Source organism: Bombina bombina, chromosome 6 (assembly GCF_027579735.1).
Source record: "Bombina bombina isolate aBomBom1 chromosome 6, aBomBom1.pri, whole genome shotgun sequence".
In the NCBI taxonomy this organism is placed as follows: Eukaryota; Metazoa; Chordata; class Amphibia; order Anura; family Bombinatoridae; genus Bombina; species Bombina bombina.
Genome location: NC_069504.1, coordinates 692,220,741 through 692,237,410, shown reverse-complemented (window position 1 = coordinate 692,237,410; position 16,670 = coordinate 692,220,741). Strand labels below are relative to the sequence as shown.

The 16,670-nt window shown below is 37.9% G+C and overlaps 1 protein-coding gene across 1 annotated transcript in view; it reads right to left on the bottom strand.

The window, feature by feature from the left end:
- The window catches only part of LOC128663454 (uncharacterized), a 552,883-nt gene that overhangs the window by 487,476 nt on the left and 48,737 nt on the right, over positions 1-16,670 (bottom strand). Inside the window, exon 3 of the mRNA XM_053717787.1 lies at positions 15,005-15,053. Within this exon, the coding sequence (XP_053573762.1) occupies positions 15,005-15,053 (49 nt within the window). The remainder of the gene's footprint in view (positions 1-15,004; positions 15,054-16,670) is intronic.

Here is a 16,670-nt window from a genome sequence, read left to right as displayed (position 1 = left end):
TTTGGAGTTCATTCAGCAGAGGGGGCTGTTACTAGTGGTGTTCCTCAGGGGTCAGTTCTGGGGCCTGTTTTGTTTAACATATTTATCTGCGATATCAGCAAAGGGCTACAGGGGAAAGTATGTCTCTTTGCAGATGATACAAAAATTTGCAACAGAGTGGATGTTCCAGGGGGGGTAGACAAAATGAGAAGTGATATACAACAATTGGAGGATTGGACAAATGACTGGGGTTTAACATATTTATCTGCGATATCAGCAAAGGGCTACAGGGGAAAGTATGTCTCTTTGCCGATGATACAAAAATTTGCAACAGAGTGGATGTTCCAGGGGGGGTAGACAAAATGAGAAGTGATATACAACAATTGGAGGATTGGACAAATGACTGGGGTCTAAAGTTTAACACAGCAAAGTGTAAAATAATGCATTTAGGGAAGAAAAATCCAAATGTTAATTACAGACTCAATGACACTTTACTGACTGTTACAGACGAGGAACAGGACTTGGGAATTATTATTTCAGATGATTTAAAACTTAGTAAACAATGTAGTAATGCAGCGAGTAAGGCTAGCAGAATGCTTGGATGTATTTATAGAGGTATTTGCAGCAGAAATAGTAAGGTTCTTATGCCACTTTATAGATCATTAGTTAGGCCTCATCTTGAGTATTGTGTGCAGTTCTGGAGACCATATCTTCAGAAGGATATTAACAAACTTGAATCTGTGCAAAGGAGGGCTACCAAAATGGTACATGGTCTAAAAAATAAAACTTACCAGGATAGGCTCAATGACCTAAATATGTATAGCTTAGAGGAGAGAAGGGAAAGAGGTTATATGATAGCAACTTTCAAGTACATTAAAGGGTTTAGTAAAACTGAGGCTGTGGGTATTTTACATAAAATGGAAAATTCAAGAACAAGGGGTCATGAGCTCAAGCTAAAGGGTAGTAGATTCAGAAGTAATTTGAGGAAGCACTTCTTTACAGAAAGAGTGATTGATTTATGGAATAAACTTCCTCAAGAGGTAGTAGCAACAAACACTGTGGGGGACTTTAAAAATGCATGGGACAAGCATAGGGCTATCCTACGAACTAGATAAGTTTATACTGTTAGGTAAGGTCGGGCAGACTTGCTGGGCCTATGGCTCTTATCTGCCGTTAATATCTATGTTTCTATGTTTCTATGAATCAGATAGATCCTCATCAGAGAAGGATAATTCAGTATGTTGTTGATCATTTGAAATTTCATCAACCTTATGAGAAGTTTTAAAAGACCTTTTATGTTTATTAGAAGGCGGAATGGCAGACAAAGCCTTCTGAATAGAATCAGAAATAAATTCTTTTAAATTTACAGGTATATCTTGTGCATTAGATGTTGAGGGAACAGCAACAGGTAATGAACTACTACTGATGGATACATTGGGGCCTAGTTATCAAGCCGTCAACCTCAAATACGCTGGAATTCCGCAGCGTATTTGTGGCGAGGCTGATTCGCCTTAGTTATCAAAGGCTAGAGACCGGCAAAAGTAGAATTTTGTGAGGTAAACTTCGATCCGCCGGACTCAGTCCGACACAGATCGATTCTTACGTCACTCCAGATGTTCCGCACACAAGTACGGCACAATCTGACTACTTTTGCTAGTTATCAAAAAGCTAGCAGGTACGCTCGGCACTTTTCCGGCCCAGCGTACCTGGTTTTCAAACCGCCACCCTGGAGGTGGCGGATCCCATAGGAATCAATGGGAGTCTGACCATAGCGAAAGTACAAGTTCGCTGCTGCCAGACATCCCATTGATTCCTATGGGAGATGTCTGCACCTAACACCCTAACATGTATATATATATATATATATATATATATATATATATATATATATATATATATATATATATATATATATATATAAGCATATGGAGAGAAATATACATGAATTTGAGTCCCCAACTTAATTATATAATGTATCATACAGGGAAGCGAAGTGTATCAACCCTGTGTAAAGAGAATCAATCTCAAAGCTAATTAAATGGGCAGGGGGGTGCTCTATATCCTAGCATAAACATAGACAAATGTGAAGAAAAAATGGATATATCAGAGCACACAATCGCCACAAATACAAGTGATGTGTAAGTGAGTTGGCTGTGAGTGAGCCAAGTAAAATAAAATATAACTTTTAATATTACATATAAGATAAAATAAAGTTGGTGAAGAACATTCACACATGTACAGTGCAGGGTTAAAAACACTTAAAAATTGTGAACTGAATGCTGAGATGCCCAGGTAATAACCATTAATGTGGGTTTGAGTGAGAGAATCTGGCAGGGAGGCACCACAAAATGCTCACGGATTGCACAAAAAACTAAGCTATAAAAGAGGATTGACCTCACACAACAATATATCTATCTAGTGCAATGCTGGAGCAGTGCCTAAGCCTGTCAGAGTCCCAAACAATAGTGTATCAGGTAGTGTAGTAGTTAACAAAACTCAAATATCAAATGTAAGATATAGGACTAATAATAAGAAGAGCCCAAAACAAATACCGGACTATTATACACTTTGATACGTATAAGTTGCATTCCCTATAAGGTACCAATTACCACGTAACCCACATAAGGCAAATAGTTTAAGCATTCATAGAGAGCGCCTGATGCGCATTTCGCCACGCTCGTGCCTTTGACAAAGCCACGAGCGTGACGAAATGCGCATCAGGCGCTCTCTATGAATGCTTAAACTATTTGCCTTATGTGGGTTACGTGGTAATTGGTACCTTATAGGGAATGCAACTTATACGTATCAAAGTGTATAATAGTCCGGTATTTGTTTTGGGCTCTTCTTATTATTAGTCCTATATCTTACATTTGATATTTGAGTTTTGTTAACTACTACACTACCTGATACACTATTGTTTGGGACTCTGACAGGCTTAGGCACTGCTCCAGCATTGCACTAGATAGATATATTGTTGTGTGAGGTCAATCCTCTTTTATAGCTTAGTTTTTTGTGCAATCCGTGAGCATTTTGTGGTGCCTCCCTGCCAGATTCTCTCACTCAAACCCACATTAATGGTTATTACCTGGGCATCTCAGCATTCAGTTCACAATTTTTAAGTGTTTTTAACCCTGCACTGTACATGTGTGAATGTTCTTCACCAACTTTATTTTATCTTATATGTAATATTAAAAGTTATATTTTATTTTACTTGGCTCGCTCACAGCCAACTCACTTACACATCACTTGTATTTGTGGCGATTGTGTGCTCTGATATATCCATTTTTTCTTCACATTTGTCCACCCTAACATGTACCCCGAGTCTAAACACCACTAATCAGTCCCCCCTACACCGCCGCAACTAAATAAAGTTATTACCCCCTAAACCGCTGCTCCCGGAGCCCACCGCAAGCTACTCTATACATATTAACCCCTAAACCGCCACTCCCGGAGCCCACCGGAACTATAATATATGTATTAACCCCTAAACCGCCGCTCCCGGAGCCCACCGCAACTATAATATATGTATTAACCCCTAAACCGCTGCTCCCGGACACTGCCGCAACCTATATTAAATTTATTAACCCCTAATCTGCCCCCCCTACACCTTGGCCACCTATAATACATTTATTAACCCCTATCCTGCCCCCCACTACACCGCCGCCACTGTAATAAATTTATTAACTCCTAAACGTAAGTCTAACACTAACCCTAACACCCCCCTAACTTAAATATTAATTAAATAAATCTAAATAATATTTCTATTATGAACTAAATTAATCCTATTTAAAACTAAATACTTACCTTTAAAAAAAAAAACATAATATAGCTACAATATAAATAATAATTATATTGTAGCTATCTTAGGATTTATTTTTATTTTACAGGCATCTTTCAATTTATTTTAACTAGGTACAATAGCTATTAAATAGTTATTAACTATTTAATAGCTTACCTAGCTAAAATAAAGAGAAATTTACCTGTAAAATAAAAACTAACCTAAGTTACAATTACACCTAACACTACACTATACTTTAATAAATTATTCCTATTTAAAACTAAATACTTACCTGTAAAATAAACCCTAAGATAGCTACAATGTAATTAATAATTACATTGTAGCTATTTTAGGAATTATATTTATTTTACAGGTAACTTTGTATTTATTTTAGCTAGTTAGAATAGTTATTAAATAGTTATTAACTATTTAATAACTACCTAGCTAAAAGAAATACAAAATTACCTGTAAAATAAATCCTAACCTAAGTTACAATTAAACCTAACACTACACTATCATTAAATAAATTAAATAAATTAACTACAAATAACTACAATTAAATACAATTACATAAACTAACTAAAGTACAAAAAAGAAAAAGCTAAGTTACAAAAAATAAAAAAAATAGGTTACAAACATTTAAAAAATATTACAACAATTTTAAGCTACTTACACCTAATCTAAGCCCCCTAACACTAATCCCCTGAAGATCATCGTACCTTGAGTCGTCTTCACTCAGCCGAGCAGCGATGGAACCGAAGAGGAGACCCGGAGCGGCAGAAGTTATCCTCCAAGCGGCGCTGAAGAAATCTTCCATCCAATGAAGTGATCCTCCAAGCGGCGCTGAAGAAGTCTTCCATCCGGGCGATGTCATCTTCCAAGAGGTGCTGAAGAAGTCTTCTATCCGGGCGATGTCATCTTCCAAGCTGGCTGATAAAATTCTATCAGCCAATCGGAATTAAGGTAGGAAAAATCTGATTGGCTGATTGAATCAGCCAATCAGATTCAAGTTCAATCCGATTGGCTGATCGGAACAGCCAATCCGCATTCTATTCGCTGATCGGAACAGCCAATAGAATGCAAGCTCAATCTGATTGGCTGATTGGATCAGCCAATCGGATTGAACTTGAATCTGATTGGCTGATTCAATCAGCCAATCAGATTTTTCCTACCTTAATTCCGATTGGCTGATAGAATTTTATCAGCCAATTGGAATTGAAGGGACGCCATCTTGGATGACGTCCCTTAAAGGAGCCATCATTCGTCGGTAGTCCGTCGGGAAAGAAGGATGTTCCGCGTCGGCGGGATGAAGATTGAAGACCCCGCTTGGAAGATGACATCGCCCGGATAGAAGACTTCTACAGCGCCTCTTGGAAGATAACATCGCACGGATGGAAGACTTCTTCGGCGCCGCTTGGAGGATCACTTCATCGGATGGAAGATTTCTTCAGCGCCGCTTGGAGGATAACTTCTGCCGCTCCGGGTCTCCTCTTCGGTTTCATCGGTGCTCGGCTGAGTGAAGACGACTCAAGGTAGGATGATCTTCAGGGGATTAGTGTTAGGTTATTTTAAGGGGGGTTTGGGTTAGATTAGGGGTATGTGGGTGGTGGGTTTTAATGTTGGGGGGGTTGTATTTTTCTTTTACAGGCAAAAGAGCTGAATTCTTTGGGGCATGCCCCACAAAAGGCCCTTTTAAGGGCTGGTAAGGTAAAAGAGCTTTGAACTTTTTTAATTTAGAATAGGGTAGGGCATTTTTTTATTTTGGGGGGGTTTGTTATTTTATTAGGGGGCTTAGATTAGGTGTAAGTAGCTTAAAATTGTTGTAATATTTTTAAAATGTTTGTAACTTATTTTTTTTATTTTTTGTAACTTAGCTTTTTTATTTTTTGTACTTTAGTTAGTTTATGTAATTGTATTTAATTGTAGTTATTTTTAGGTCATTTATTTAATTAATTTAATGATAGTGTAGTGTTATGTTTAATTGTAACTTAGGTTAGGATTTATTTTACAGGTAATTTTGTATTTCTTTTAGCTAAGTAGTTATTCAATAGTTAATAACTATTTAATAACTATACTAACTAGCTAAAATAAATACAAAGTTACCTGTAAAATAAATACAAATCCTAAGATAGCTACAATGTAATTATTAATTATATTGTAGCTATCTTAGGGTTTATTTTACAGGTAAGTATTTAGTTTTAAATAGGAATAATTTATTTAAGTATAGTGTAGTGTTAGGTGTAATTGTAACTTAGGTTAGTTTTTATTTTACAGGTAAATTTCTCTTTATTTTAGCTAGGTAAGCTATTAAATAGTTAATAACTATTTAATAGCTATTGTACCTAGTTAAAATAAATTGAAATTTGCCTGTAAAATAAAAATAAATCCTAACGGCTAGATTTAGAGTTTGGCGGCCAAAGGGGTGCGTTAGCTACGCGTGCTTTTTTTCTCCCACACCTTTTAAATACCGCTGGTATTTAGAGTTCACAGAAGGGCTGCGTTAGGCTCCAAAAAGGGAGCGTAGAGTATATTTAAAGCCACTGCAACTCTAGATACCAGCGTTGCTTACGGATGCGGCCAGCTTCAAAAACGTGCTCGTGCACGATTTCCCCATAGGAAACAATGGGGCTGTTTGAGCTGAAAAAAAATCTAACACATGCAAAAAAACAGCGTTCAGCTCCTAACGCAGCTACATTGTTTCCTATGGGGAAACACTTCCTACGTCTGCACCTAACACCCTAACATGTACCCCGAGTCTAAACACCCCTAGCCTTACACTTATTAACCCCTAATCTGCCGCCCCCGCTATCGCTGACCCCTGCATATTATTATTAACCCCTAATCTGCCGCTCCGTACACCGCCGCCAGCTACGTTATCCCTATGTACCCCTAATCTGCTGCCCCTAACATCGCCGACCACTATGTTATATTTATTAACCCCTAATCTGCCGCCCCCGCTATCGCTGACACCTGCATATTATTATTAACCCCTAATCTGCCGCTCCGTACACCGCCAGCTACATTATACCTATGTACCCCTAATCTGCTGCCCCTAACACCGCCGACCCCTATATTATATTTATTAACCCCTAATCTAACCCCCACAACGTCGCCTCCACCTACCTACAATAATTAACCCCTAATCTGCCGACCAGATCTCACCGCTACTATAATAAATGTATTAACCCCTAAAGCTAAGTCTAACTCTAACCCTAACACCCCTCCAACTTAAATATAATTTAAATCTAACGAAATAAATGAACTATTATTAAATAAATTATTCCTATTTAAAGCTAAATACTTACCTGTAAAATAAACCCTAATATAGCTACAATATAAGCTATTTTAGGATTAATATTTATTTTACAGGCAACTTTGTAATTATATTAACCAGGTACAAGAGCTATTAAATAGTTAATAACTATTTAATAGTTACCTAGTTAAAATAATTACAAAATTACCTGTAAAATAAATCCTAACCTAAGTTACAATTAAACCTAACACTACACTATCAATAAATAAATTAAATACAATACCTACAATTATCTACAATTAAACCTAACACTACACTATCAATACATTAATTCAATAAAATACCTACAAATAAATACAATGAAATAAACTAACTAAAGTACAAAAAATTAAAAAAGAACTAAGTTACAAAAAATAAAAAAATATTTACAAACATTAGAAAAATATTACAACAATTTTAAACTAATTACACCTACTCTAAGCCCCCTAATAAAATAACAAAGCCCCCCAAAATAAAAAAATGCCCTACCCTATTCTAAAATTAAAAAAGTTCAAAGCTCTTTTACCTTACCAGCCCTGAAAAGGGCCCTTTGCGGGGCATGCCCCAAAGAATTCAGCTCTTTTGCCTGTAAAAAAAACATACAATACCCCCCCCCAACATTACAACCCACCACCCACATACCCCTAATCTAACCCAAACCCCCCTTAAATAAACCTAATACTAAGCCCCTGAAGATCTTCCTACCTTATCTTCACCACGCCGGGTTCACCGATCTTCCGATGTCTTGATCCAAGCCCAAGCGGGGGGCTGAAGATGTCCATGATCCGACTGAAGTCTTCGTCCAAGCGGGAGCTGAAGGGGTCCATGATCCGGATGAAGTCTTCTATCAAGTTCAATCTTCTTTCTTCCAGATCCATGTTCATCCCGCCGACGCGGAACATCCATCTTCACCGACGACTTCCCGACGAATGACGGTTCCTTTAAGGGACGTCATCCAAGATGGCGTCCCTCGAATTCCGATTGGCTGATAGGATTCTATCAGCCAATCAGAATTAAGGTAGGAATATTCTGATTGGCTGATGGAATCAGCCAATCAGAATCAAGTTCAATCCGATTGGCTGATCCAATCAGTCAATCAGATTGAGCTCACATTCTATTGGCTGTTCCGATCAGCCAATAGAATGCGAGCTCAATCTGATTGGCTGATTGGATCAGCCAATCAGATTGAACTTAAATCTGATTGGCTGATTCCATCAGCCAATCAGAATATTCCTACCTTAATTCCGATTGGCTGATAGAATCCTATTAGCCAATCGGAATTCGAGGGACGCCATCTTGGATGACGTCATTTAAAGGAACCGTCATTCGGCGAGTAGGCGTCGGTTGAAGAGGATGGATCCGCGTCAGCTGGGAAGAAGATGGCTCCGCTCTGCTCCGGAAGAAAGAAGATTGAAGATGCCGATTGATAGAAGACTTCATCCCGATGATGGACTTCCAACTTCAGCCCGATGATGTAGTTCTTCAGCTGCCGCTTGGATCAAGACTTCGGACCCTCTTTTGGACCGATCGCTGAACCCGGTGAGGTGAAGACAAGGTAGGGAGATCTTCAGGGGCTTAGTGTTAGGTTTATTTAAGGGGGGTTTGGGTTAGATTAGGGGTATGTGGGTTGTAATGTTGGGGGGGGTATTTTATGTTTTTTACAGGCAAAAGAGCTGAATTCTTTGGGGCATGCCCCGCAAAGGGCCCTTTTCAGGGCTGGTAAGGTAAAAGAGCTTTTCTATTTTAATTTTAGAATAGGGTAGGGCATTTTTTTATTTTGGGGGGCTTTGTTATTTTATTAGGGGGCTTAGAGTAGGTGTAATTAGTTTGAAATTGTAATATTTTTCTAATGTTTGTAAATATTTTTTTATTTTTTGTAACTTAGTTCTTTTTATTTTTTGTACTTTAGTTAGTTTATTTAATTGTATTTATTTGCAGGTATTGTATTTAATTAATTTATTGATAGTGTAGTGTTAGGTTTAATTGTAGATAATTGTAGGTATTTTATTTAATTTATTTATTGATAGTGTAGTGTTAGGTTTAATTGTAACTTAGGTTAGGATTTATTTTACAGGTAATTTTGTAATTATTTTAACTAGGCAACTATTAAATAGTTATTAACTATTTAATAGCTATTGTACCTGGTTAAAATAATTACTAAGTTGCCTGTAAAATAAATATTAATCCTAAAATAGCTACAATATAATTATTATTTATATTGAAGCTATATTAGGGTTTATTTTACAAGTAAGTATTTAGATTTAAATAGGAATAATTTATTTAATAAGAGTTAATTTATTTCGTTAGATAAAAATTATATTTAACTTAGGGGGGTGTTAGTGTTAGGGTTAGACTTAGCTTTAGGGGTTAAAAAATTTAGTAGAGTAACGGTGAGCTCCGGTCGGCAGATTAGGGGTTAATACTTGAAGTTAGGTGTTGGCGATGTTAGGGAGAGCAGATTAGGGGTTAATACTATTTATTATAGGGTTATTGAGGCGGGAGTGAGGCGGATTAGGGGTTAATACATTTATTATAGTAGCGGTGAGCTCCGGTCGGCAGATTAGGGGTTAATTATTGTAGGTAGGTGGAGGCGACGTTGGGGGCGGCATATAAGGGGTTAATAAATATAATATAGGGGTCGGCGGTGTTAGGGGCCGCAGATTAGGGGTACATAGGTATAACTTAGGTGGCCGCGGTGTACGGAGCGGCAGATTAGGGGTTAAAAAAAATTAATATAGTGGCCGCGATGTGGGGGGACCTCGGTTTAGGGGTACATAGGTAGTTTATGGGTGTTAGTGTACTTTAGAGCACAGTAGTTAAGAGCTTTATAAAACGGCGTTAGCCCAGAAAGCTCTTAACTACTGACTTTTTTCTGCGGCTGGAGTTTTGTCGTTAGATTTCTAATGCTCACTTCAGCCACGACTCTAAATACCAGCGTTAGAAAGATCCCATTGAAAAGATAGGATACGCAAATGGCGTAGGGGGATCTGCGGTATGGAAAAGTCGCGGCTGAAAAGTGAGCGTTAGACCCTTTCCTGACTGACTCCAAATACCAGCGGGCGGTAAAAACCAGCGTTAGGAGCCTCTAACGCTGGTTTTGACGGCTACCGCCCAACTCTAAATCTAGGCCTAAGATAGCTACAATATTATTATTATTTATATTGTAGCTATATTAGGGTTTATTTTAAAGGTAAGTATTTAGTTTTAAATAGGATTAATTTAGTTCATAATAGAAATATTATTTAGATTTATTTAATTAATATTTAAGTTAGGGGGGTGTTAGGGTTAGTGTTAGACTTAGGTTTAGGGGTTAATAATTTTATTACAGTGGCGGCGGTGTAGTGGGGGGCAGGATAGGGGTTAATAAATTTATTATAGGTGGCGACAGTGTAGGGGGGGCAGGATAGGGGTTAATAAATTTAATATAGGTTGGGGCGGGGTCAGGGAGCGGCGGTTTAGGGGTTAAACTATTTAGTTGCGGCGAGGTGCGGGATCAGCAGGATAGGGGTTAATAACTTTATTATAGAGGGCGGCGGTATAGGGGGGGCAGGATAGGGGTTACTAGGTATAATGTAGGTGGCAGCGGTGTCCGGGAGCGGCCGTTTAGGGGTTAATACATTTATAAGAGTTGCGGTGGGGTCTAGGAGCGGCGGTTTAGGGGTTAATACATTTATAAGAGTTGCGGCGGGGTCTAGGAGTGGCGGTTTAGGGGTTAGTAACTTTATTTAGTTGCCGGGGGCTCCGGGGGCGCCGGTATAGGGGTTAGAACAGTGTAGTTAGTGTGGGTGCTTAGTGACAGGCTAGCAAGAAAGCTGTAAAAAAGCCAAAGAGCAGCGAGATCGGATGAGTGATAACTCTCACAGTCCGCTGCTCATCGCCCCGTACTTGGTGCGCGGCTTTTTGACAGCTTTTTTGATAACTTAGGCAAATTTTTGCAGGTCCGCGGCGGCAATGTGAGGCTAGCTTAGGCGGGCGTATTGGGCCGGCGAAGACAGGTAAAATAGACACGTTGATAACTACCCCCCAGTATCTGCATGTAAAAGTTTATCATGACAACTATTACAAACCACAGCTGGAGGTATAATCTCCACGTTTACAGCAAATGCACTTAGCTTTGGTAGAACTGTTATCAGGCAGCAGGAATCCAGCAGTGAATTCTGAGACAGAAACAGATTGAGACATCTTGCAAATGTAAGAGAAAAAAACAACATATAAAGCAAAATTATCAATTTCCTTATATGGCAGTTTCAGGAATGGGAAAAAATGCAAACAGAATAGCCCTCTGACATAGAAAAAGGCAAGAGGCAAATAGGAATGGGGTCTAAAATAATGAAAATATTTGGCGCCAAGTATGACGCACAACAAACAGAAAAATATTTTTTGGCACCAAAAACGTCCGGAAACGACCCACTAACGTCATAGATGACGCAACCTTGTGAAAGGACCCGGCGTCAACTAAGACGCCAGAAATAACAAATTTGCATCAACGAACATAACTTTGCGCCAAAAAAATCTTGCGCCAAGAATGACGCAATAAACGTTAGCATTTTGCGCCCTCGCGAGCCTAATTCTGCCCGCGATTTAGAAAAATGACAGTCAATTGAAAAAAGACTACACCCCAGGTAAGAAATACATTTCTAAAAAATGCATTTCCCAGATATGAAACTGACAATCTGCAAAAGGAAATATACTGAAACCTGAATCATGGCAAATATAAGTACAATACATATATTTAAAACTTTACATAAATACATAAAGTGCCAAACCATAGCTGAGAGTGTCTTAAGTAATGAAAACATACTTACCTGAAGACACCCATCCAATTATAGCAGATAAACAGCCAAACCAGTACTGAAACAGTTATCAGTAGAGGTAATGGAATATGAGAGTATATCATCAATCTGAAAAGGGAGGTAGAAGATGAATCGCTACAACCGATAACAGAGAACCTATGAAATAGATCCCCATTAGGAAAACCATTGCATTCAATAGGTGATACTCCCTTCGCATCCCTCTGACATTCACTGTACTCTGAGAGGAATCGGGCTTCAAAAATGCTGAGAAGCGCATACCAACGTAGAAATCTTAGCACAAACTTACTTCACCACCTCCATAGGAGGCAACGTTTGTAAAACTGAATTGTGGGTGTGGTGAGGGGTGTATTTATAGGCATTTTGAGGTTTGGGAAACTTTGCCCCTCCTGGTAGGATTATATATCCCATACGTCACTAACTCATGGACTCTTGCCAATTACATGAAAGAAATGTACATTATACAAAACAAGAGGGAATAGAGTTAAGCTTTAATGCTCGTATTACAAGTTGCTAGTTGAAAGTAAAATGTTTGCACATGAGCAAAACTTGATGACCCCAAAGGTGGTTTTACATATTTTACATTCCAATGTTCTTCACATAGAATAAAATTTTCTTTATATATATATATATATATATATAATATTTTTTTTGCAAAATATATAACCATTCCTATATGAATATATACAGTTATAGATATACAGAGGGTATTGAAAAGAATAACCCCCCCTTGAAAATAATCACATTTTGTTGCTTTGCAGCCTGAAATAAAGACAGACACAGTTTGTTGTATATCCAGTTGTATTTACTCAGTGCAACTTATAATATCCAAGTGCAAGATATAACACCAACATGTCAGACAAAAATAAAGACAATTCAAAAATAGAATTGCTAAGTTGGAAAAAGTATCATCCCCTTGTGTCAGTATTTTGTTGAACCACATTTTGCTTTAATTACAGCCTCTAGTCTGCTGGGTTATGTCTCTACTAACTTTGCACATCTAGACTGTGCAATATTTGCCCACTTTTCTTTGCAGAACTGCTCCAGTTCCGCTACATTTGATGGTGACCGTTTGTGGACTGCAGTCTTCAAGTCATGCCACAGAAATTCAATGGGGTTTAAGTCTGGACTCTGACTAGGCCATGCAAGTACATTCACCTTTATCTCCTTCAACAACTGTGTGGTCAATTTTGCTGTGTGCTTTGGGTCATTGTCATGTTGGAAGGTAAACTTTCTTCCCATTGACAACTTCCTGGCAGAGGGCAGCAAATTTTCCTCAAGAATTTGACAGTATTTTGCCCCATCCATTATTCTTTCTCTCCTGACAAGTGCTCCAGTGTCTGCTGCAGAAAAAAACACCCATAACAGGATATTACCACCTCCATGCTTTACTGTAGGTATGGTGTTATTTGGATGGTGAGCTGTATTGTATTTCCTCCAGACATATCGTGTGGTTTTTAGGCCAAATAATTCAATTTTAGTCTCATTTGACCATAAAACCTTTTTCCATGTGGCCTCAGAATCTCCTAGGTGTGTTATGGCAAAGCTCAGTCGTGACTGCATGTGGCCTGTCTTGAGGAGTGGCAACTGTCCCATACAAGCCACATTTGTGGAAATTTGTGATATTGTTGTCACATGCACACAATGACCACTCTTTGTCATAAATTCCTGCAACTGCTTCAGAGTTGCTGTGGACCTCTTGGTAGCTTCTCTGACCAGTTTCCTCCTAGCTCTTTCATCCAGTATGGAGCGACTTTCTGATCCAGAGAGAGTTTGTGTTGTACCAAATACCTTCAATTTCTTAATAATAGACTTCACTGTGCTTCTAGGCATTGATAAAGCCTTTGATATTTTCTTGTATCCATCTCCTGACTTGTGCCTGTCCACAACTTTATCCCGGAGATTTTTTTAAAGTGCTTTGCCACCCATAGTTGATTGTTTCAGTTACACTACCAGGGACTGAGATGCTCCAGGAAAGCTCTATTTATGCTGAGCTAATCAACATGTCCACAACTGATCAAAGTTTAAGGTCAAATGGCTTTGTGTGCTGTTGAGAATGTGATTAGCTACACCTGATTGAGTTTACAAGTTAATTTAGGAGGGGGTGATCTTTTTTCAACTCAGTGATTCCGTTTTTGAATTTTCTTTATTTTTGCCTGACATGTTGGTTCTATATCTTTCACTTGGATGTTATAAGTTGCACTGAGTAATTACAACTGGATAAACAATAACAGTGTCTGTCTTTATTTCAGCAAAATGTGATTATTATTTTATTTTATTTTTTTTTTGGGGGGGTGATTCTTTTCAATACCCACTGTATACAGATACATATAGGAATATCTATTTTTAAAAGTACTAAGAAAATTTTCTCCTTTTAAACATTATCTTTTGTATCTAAATATCAAGCATCTAGTATTTATAGGAGAGGGGCTTGTCACCTCTGGAACAGCATCCACTACACACAGTGCTATAAGTCTTGTATTTTTTACTTTTATTGATAGGTTGTGCTGGCATAGGCTATACTTAAATTCTTTACTTGGTTTTCTATCTTCTTTTTTTGTTATACATATATATATATATATATATATATATATATATATATACTGTATATATATTATTATTATTATTATCAGGTATTTGTAGAGCGCCAACAGATTCCGCAGCGCTGTATATATATATATACATACTATATATATATATATATATATATATATATATATATATATATATATATATATATATATATATATATATATATATATATATATATAAATAAATATATATATTCATTATAGTCCTTTCCATTTAAATACCTTGTCATATACCATACATTATACCAATGAACCCTTATAAAACATTTTTAATAATATTTATATGAATATTTTTTTCTATCAGATAGTGTATATTTGGGTGCAACAATTTATTTTAATGTATTTATTTTGTTTTTGGTGGAATTTTTTTTTAAAACCATAGCCTTTAAGTGAGTTCTTCAGTCGTGTTAACCTAATGAGCATAAATTTAGCTTGCTTTAGAGCGAACCCGTTTACATTCAACTTATAATATGAATGTAAGAAGCCGTTGTTCATTAGCTCTACACAAAGGGTGTATAAAATAAGAGTATTAATAATAATACACATTTCTTACCTTAATCCGTATTACAAAGTACTTTTCATTACAAGGTTCTTCCTTTTCCCTGGAATTATTGAATTATGCATTACATAAGCAAATATCTAATAATACAGAAATTAAGCATCAGGTTTATAAACTGAGACAGTGATGGCAAAATATATTAGCTTAAGTGCAAATTTCTATAGAAAAAAGACTAGAAAAACCTTCCGTTCTTCAGAAGCTTGTTCGTTGAATATGTGCATGAACAGAAATCTAAATGCCACTAAAAATCCCCTTTGTGTTAGTCTGGCATATAATCTACATTCCTGTCTTAAAATAGTAGAGCTAAACTATAACTAAATATAACAATCAGTATATACTGTAAAAGTGATAAACAAATAATTTAGCAGAAATATCCTCACATAAAGAGTCATAATATCCCTCAAGTGCAAGTGATGAATCCCATGGATAACACATTCATTTCTTGGATGCAAAAATAAAATAAAAATTATGTTTTAAGTACTTGCTTAACCCCTTCGGCCAAATGGATGTTCCATTATGTAAAACAAAAATGGGTCTTAAGGACCCTAATGACGTAATAATCAGTCTGTGGTTTTTGGCATCTTGTAAAGGGGATTGCTGTGTTCGAGCAGATGCCCGCAGCCCCAGAACTTGCCTTGCGTGTCGGGGGTCAGTCAGAGCCCAGGGCAGTTATGTGATCGCTGTGATAGAGAATCACAGAGATCACATGGTTACTGTATGCAAACAATAACAGTGACAGAGGGCAGCCCAGAGGGGGAGAGGGGAGGCAGGTAGCTCAGAGGCAGAGTGGGATTGAGAGAGATAAGGAGGGGTGGGGTACTACAAAACTAAAACAAAGTTTGGTAGGGAGAGGGAGGGATGGGATGCTATACTACAGAAAAATGTCAAATCAAAGGGGGGAGGGAGCTACAAAATGATTGCAAGGAGCGGGGAGGGGGACAGGGAGGAGGGCTAAGGGGGGCCACTACTACAGAAAAAAATAGTAAATAAATCAAATTGAAAAATACTATAATATGGGTACTGGCAGACATTTGCCAGTAACTAAGATGGCTGCCACTACTGGGAGGGGGGAGGGTTAGAGAGCTGCTTGAGTGGGATCAGGGAGGTGGGATCTCTACACTGCAAATAAATAAAAAAAGAAAAATGAAAAAAAAAAGCACTAAACTGCTTAGTAGCAGTTTGTCTGCCAGTACCTAAGATACAGGTGAGGAGTATGGGGGGGGGGGAGAGCTGTTTGGGAGGGATCAGGTAGGCATCAGGGAGGTGGGAAGTGTCAGTTGGGAGGGTAATACCTACATTACATTACTATTACCCTTACCAGCTAGCTAATTGACCCTTTCACTGCAGTAATTTGCAGAAATGTGGTGCGCAGCTGAAATCCAAAAAGCAATGGCAAAGCCATAATGTCTGCTATTTCTGAGCAAAATGGATCCCAGAAAAGTTTTTACAACCATTTGTGTTATGACTGCAAAAGCGGTATGATAATAATTTCAGTGAGAAACTCAAACGCCTAGATTATGAGTTTTGCGTAAGCCTTAAAAAGCAGCATTGAGAGGTCCCAATGCTGCTTTTTAACGCCCGCTGGTATTACGAGTCAGGCAGGAAAGGGTCTATCGCTCACTTTTCTTCTGCGACTCGAGGCTACCGCAAATCCCCTTAC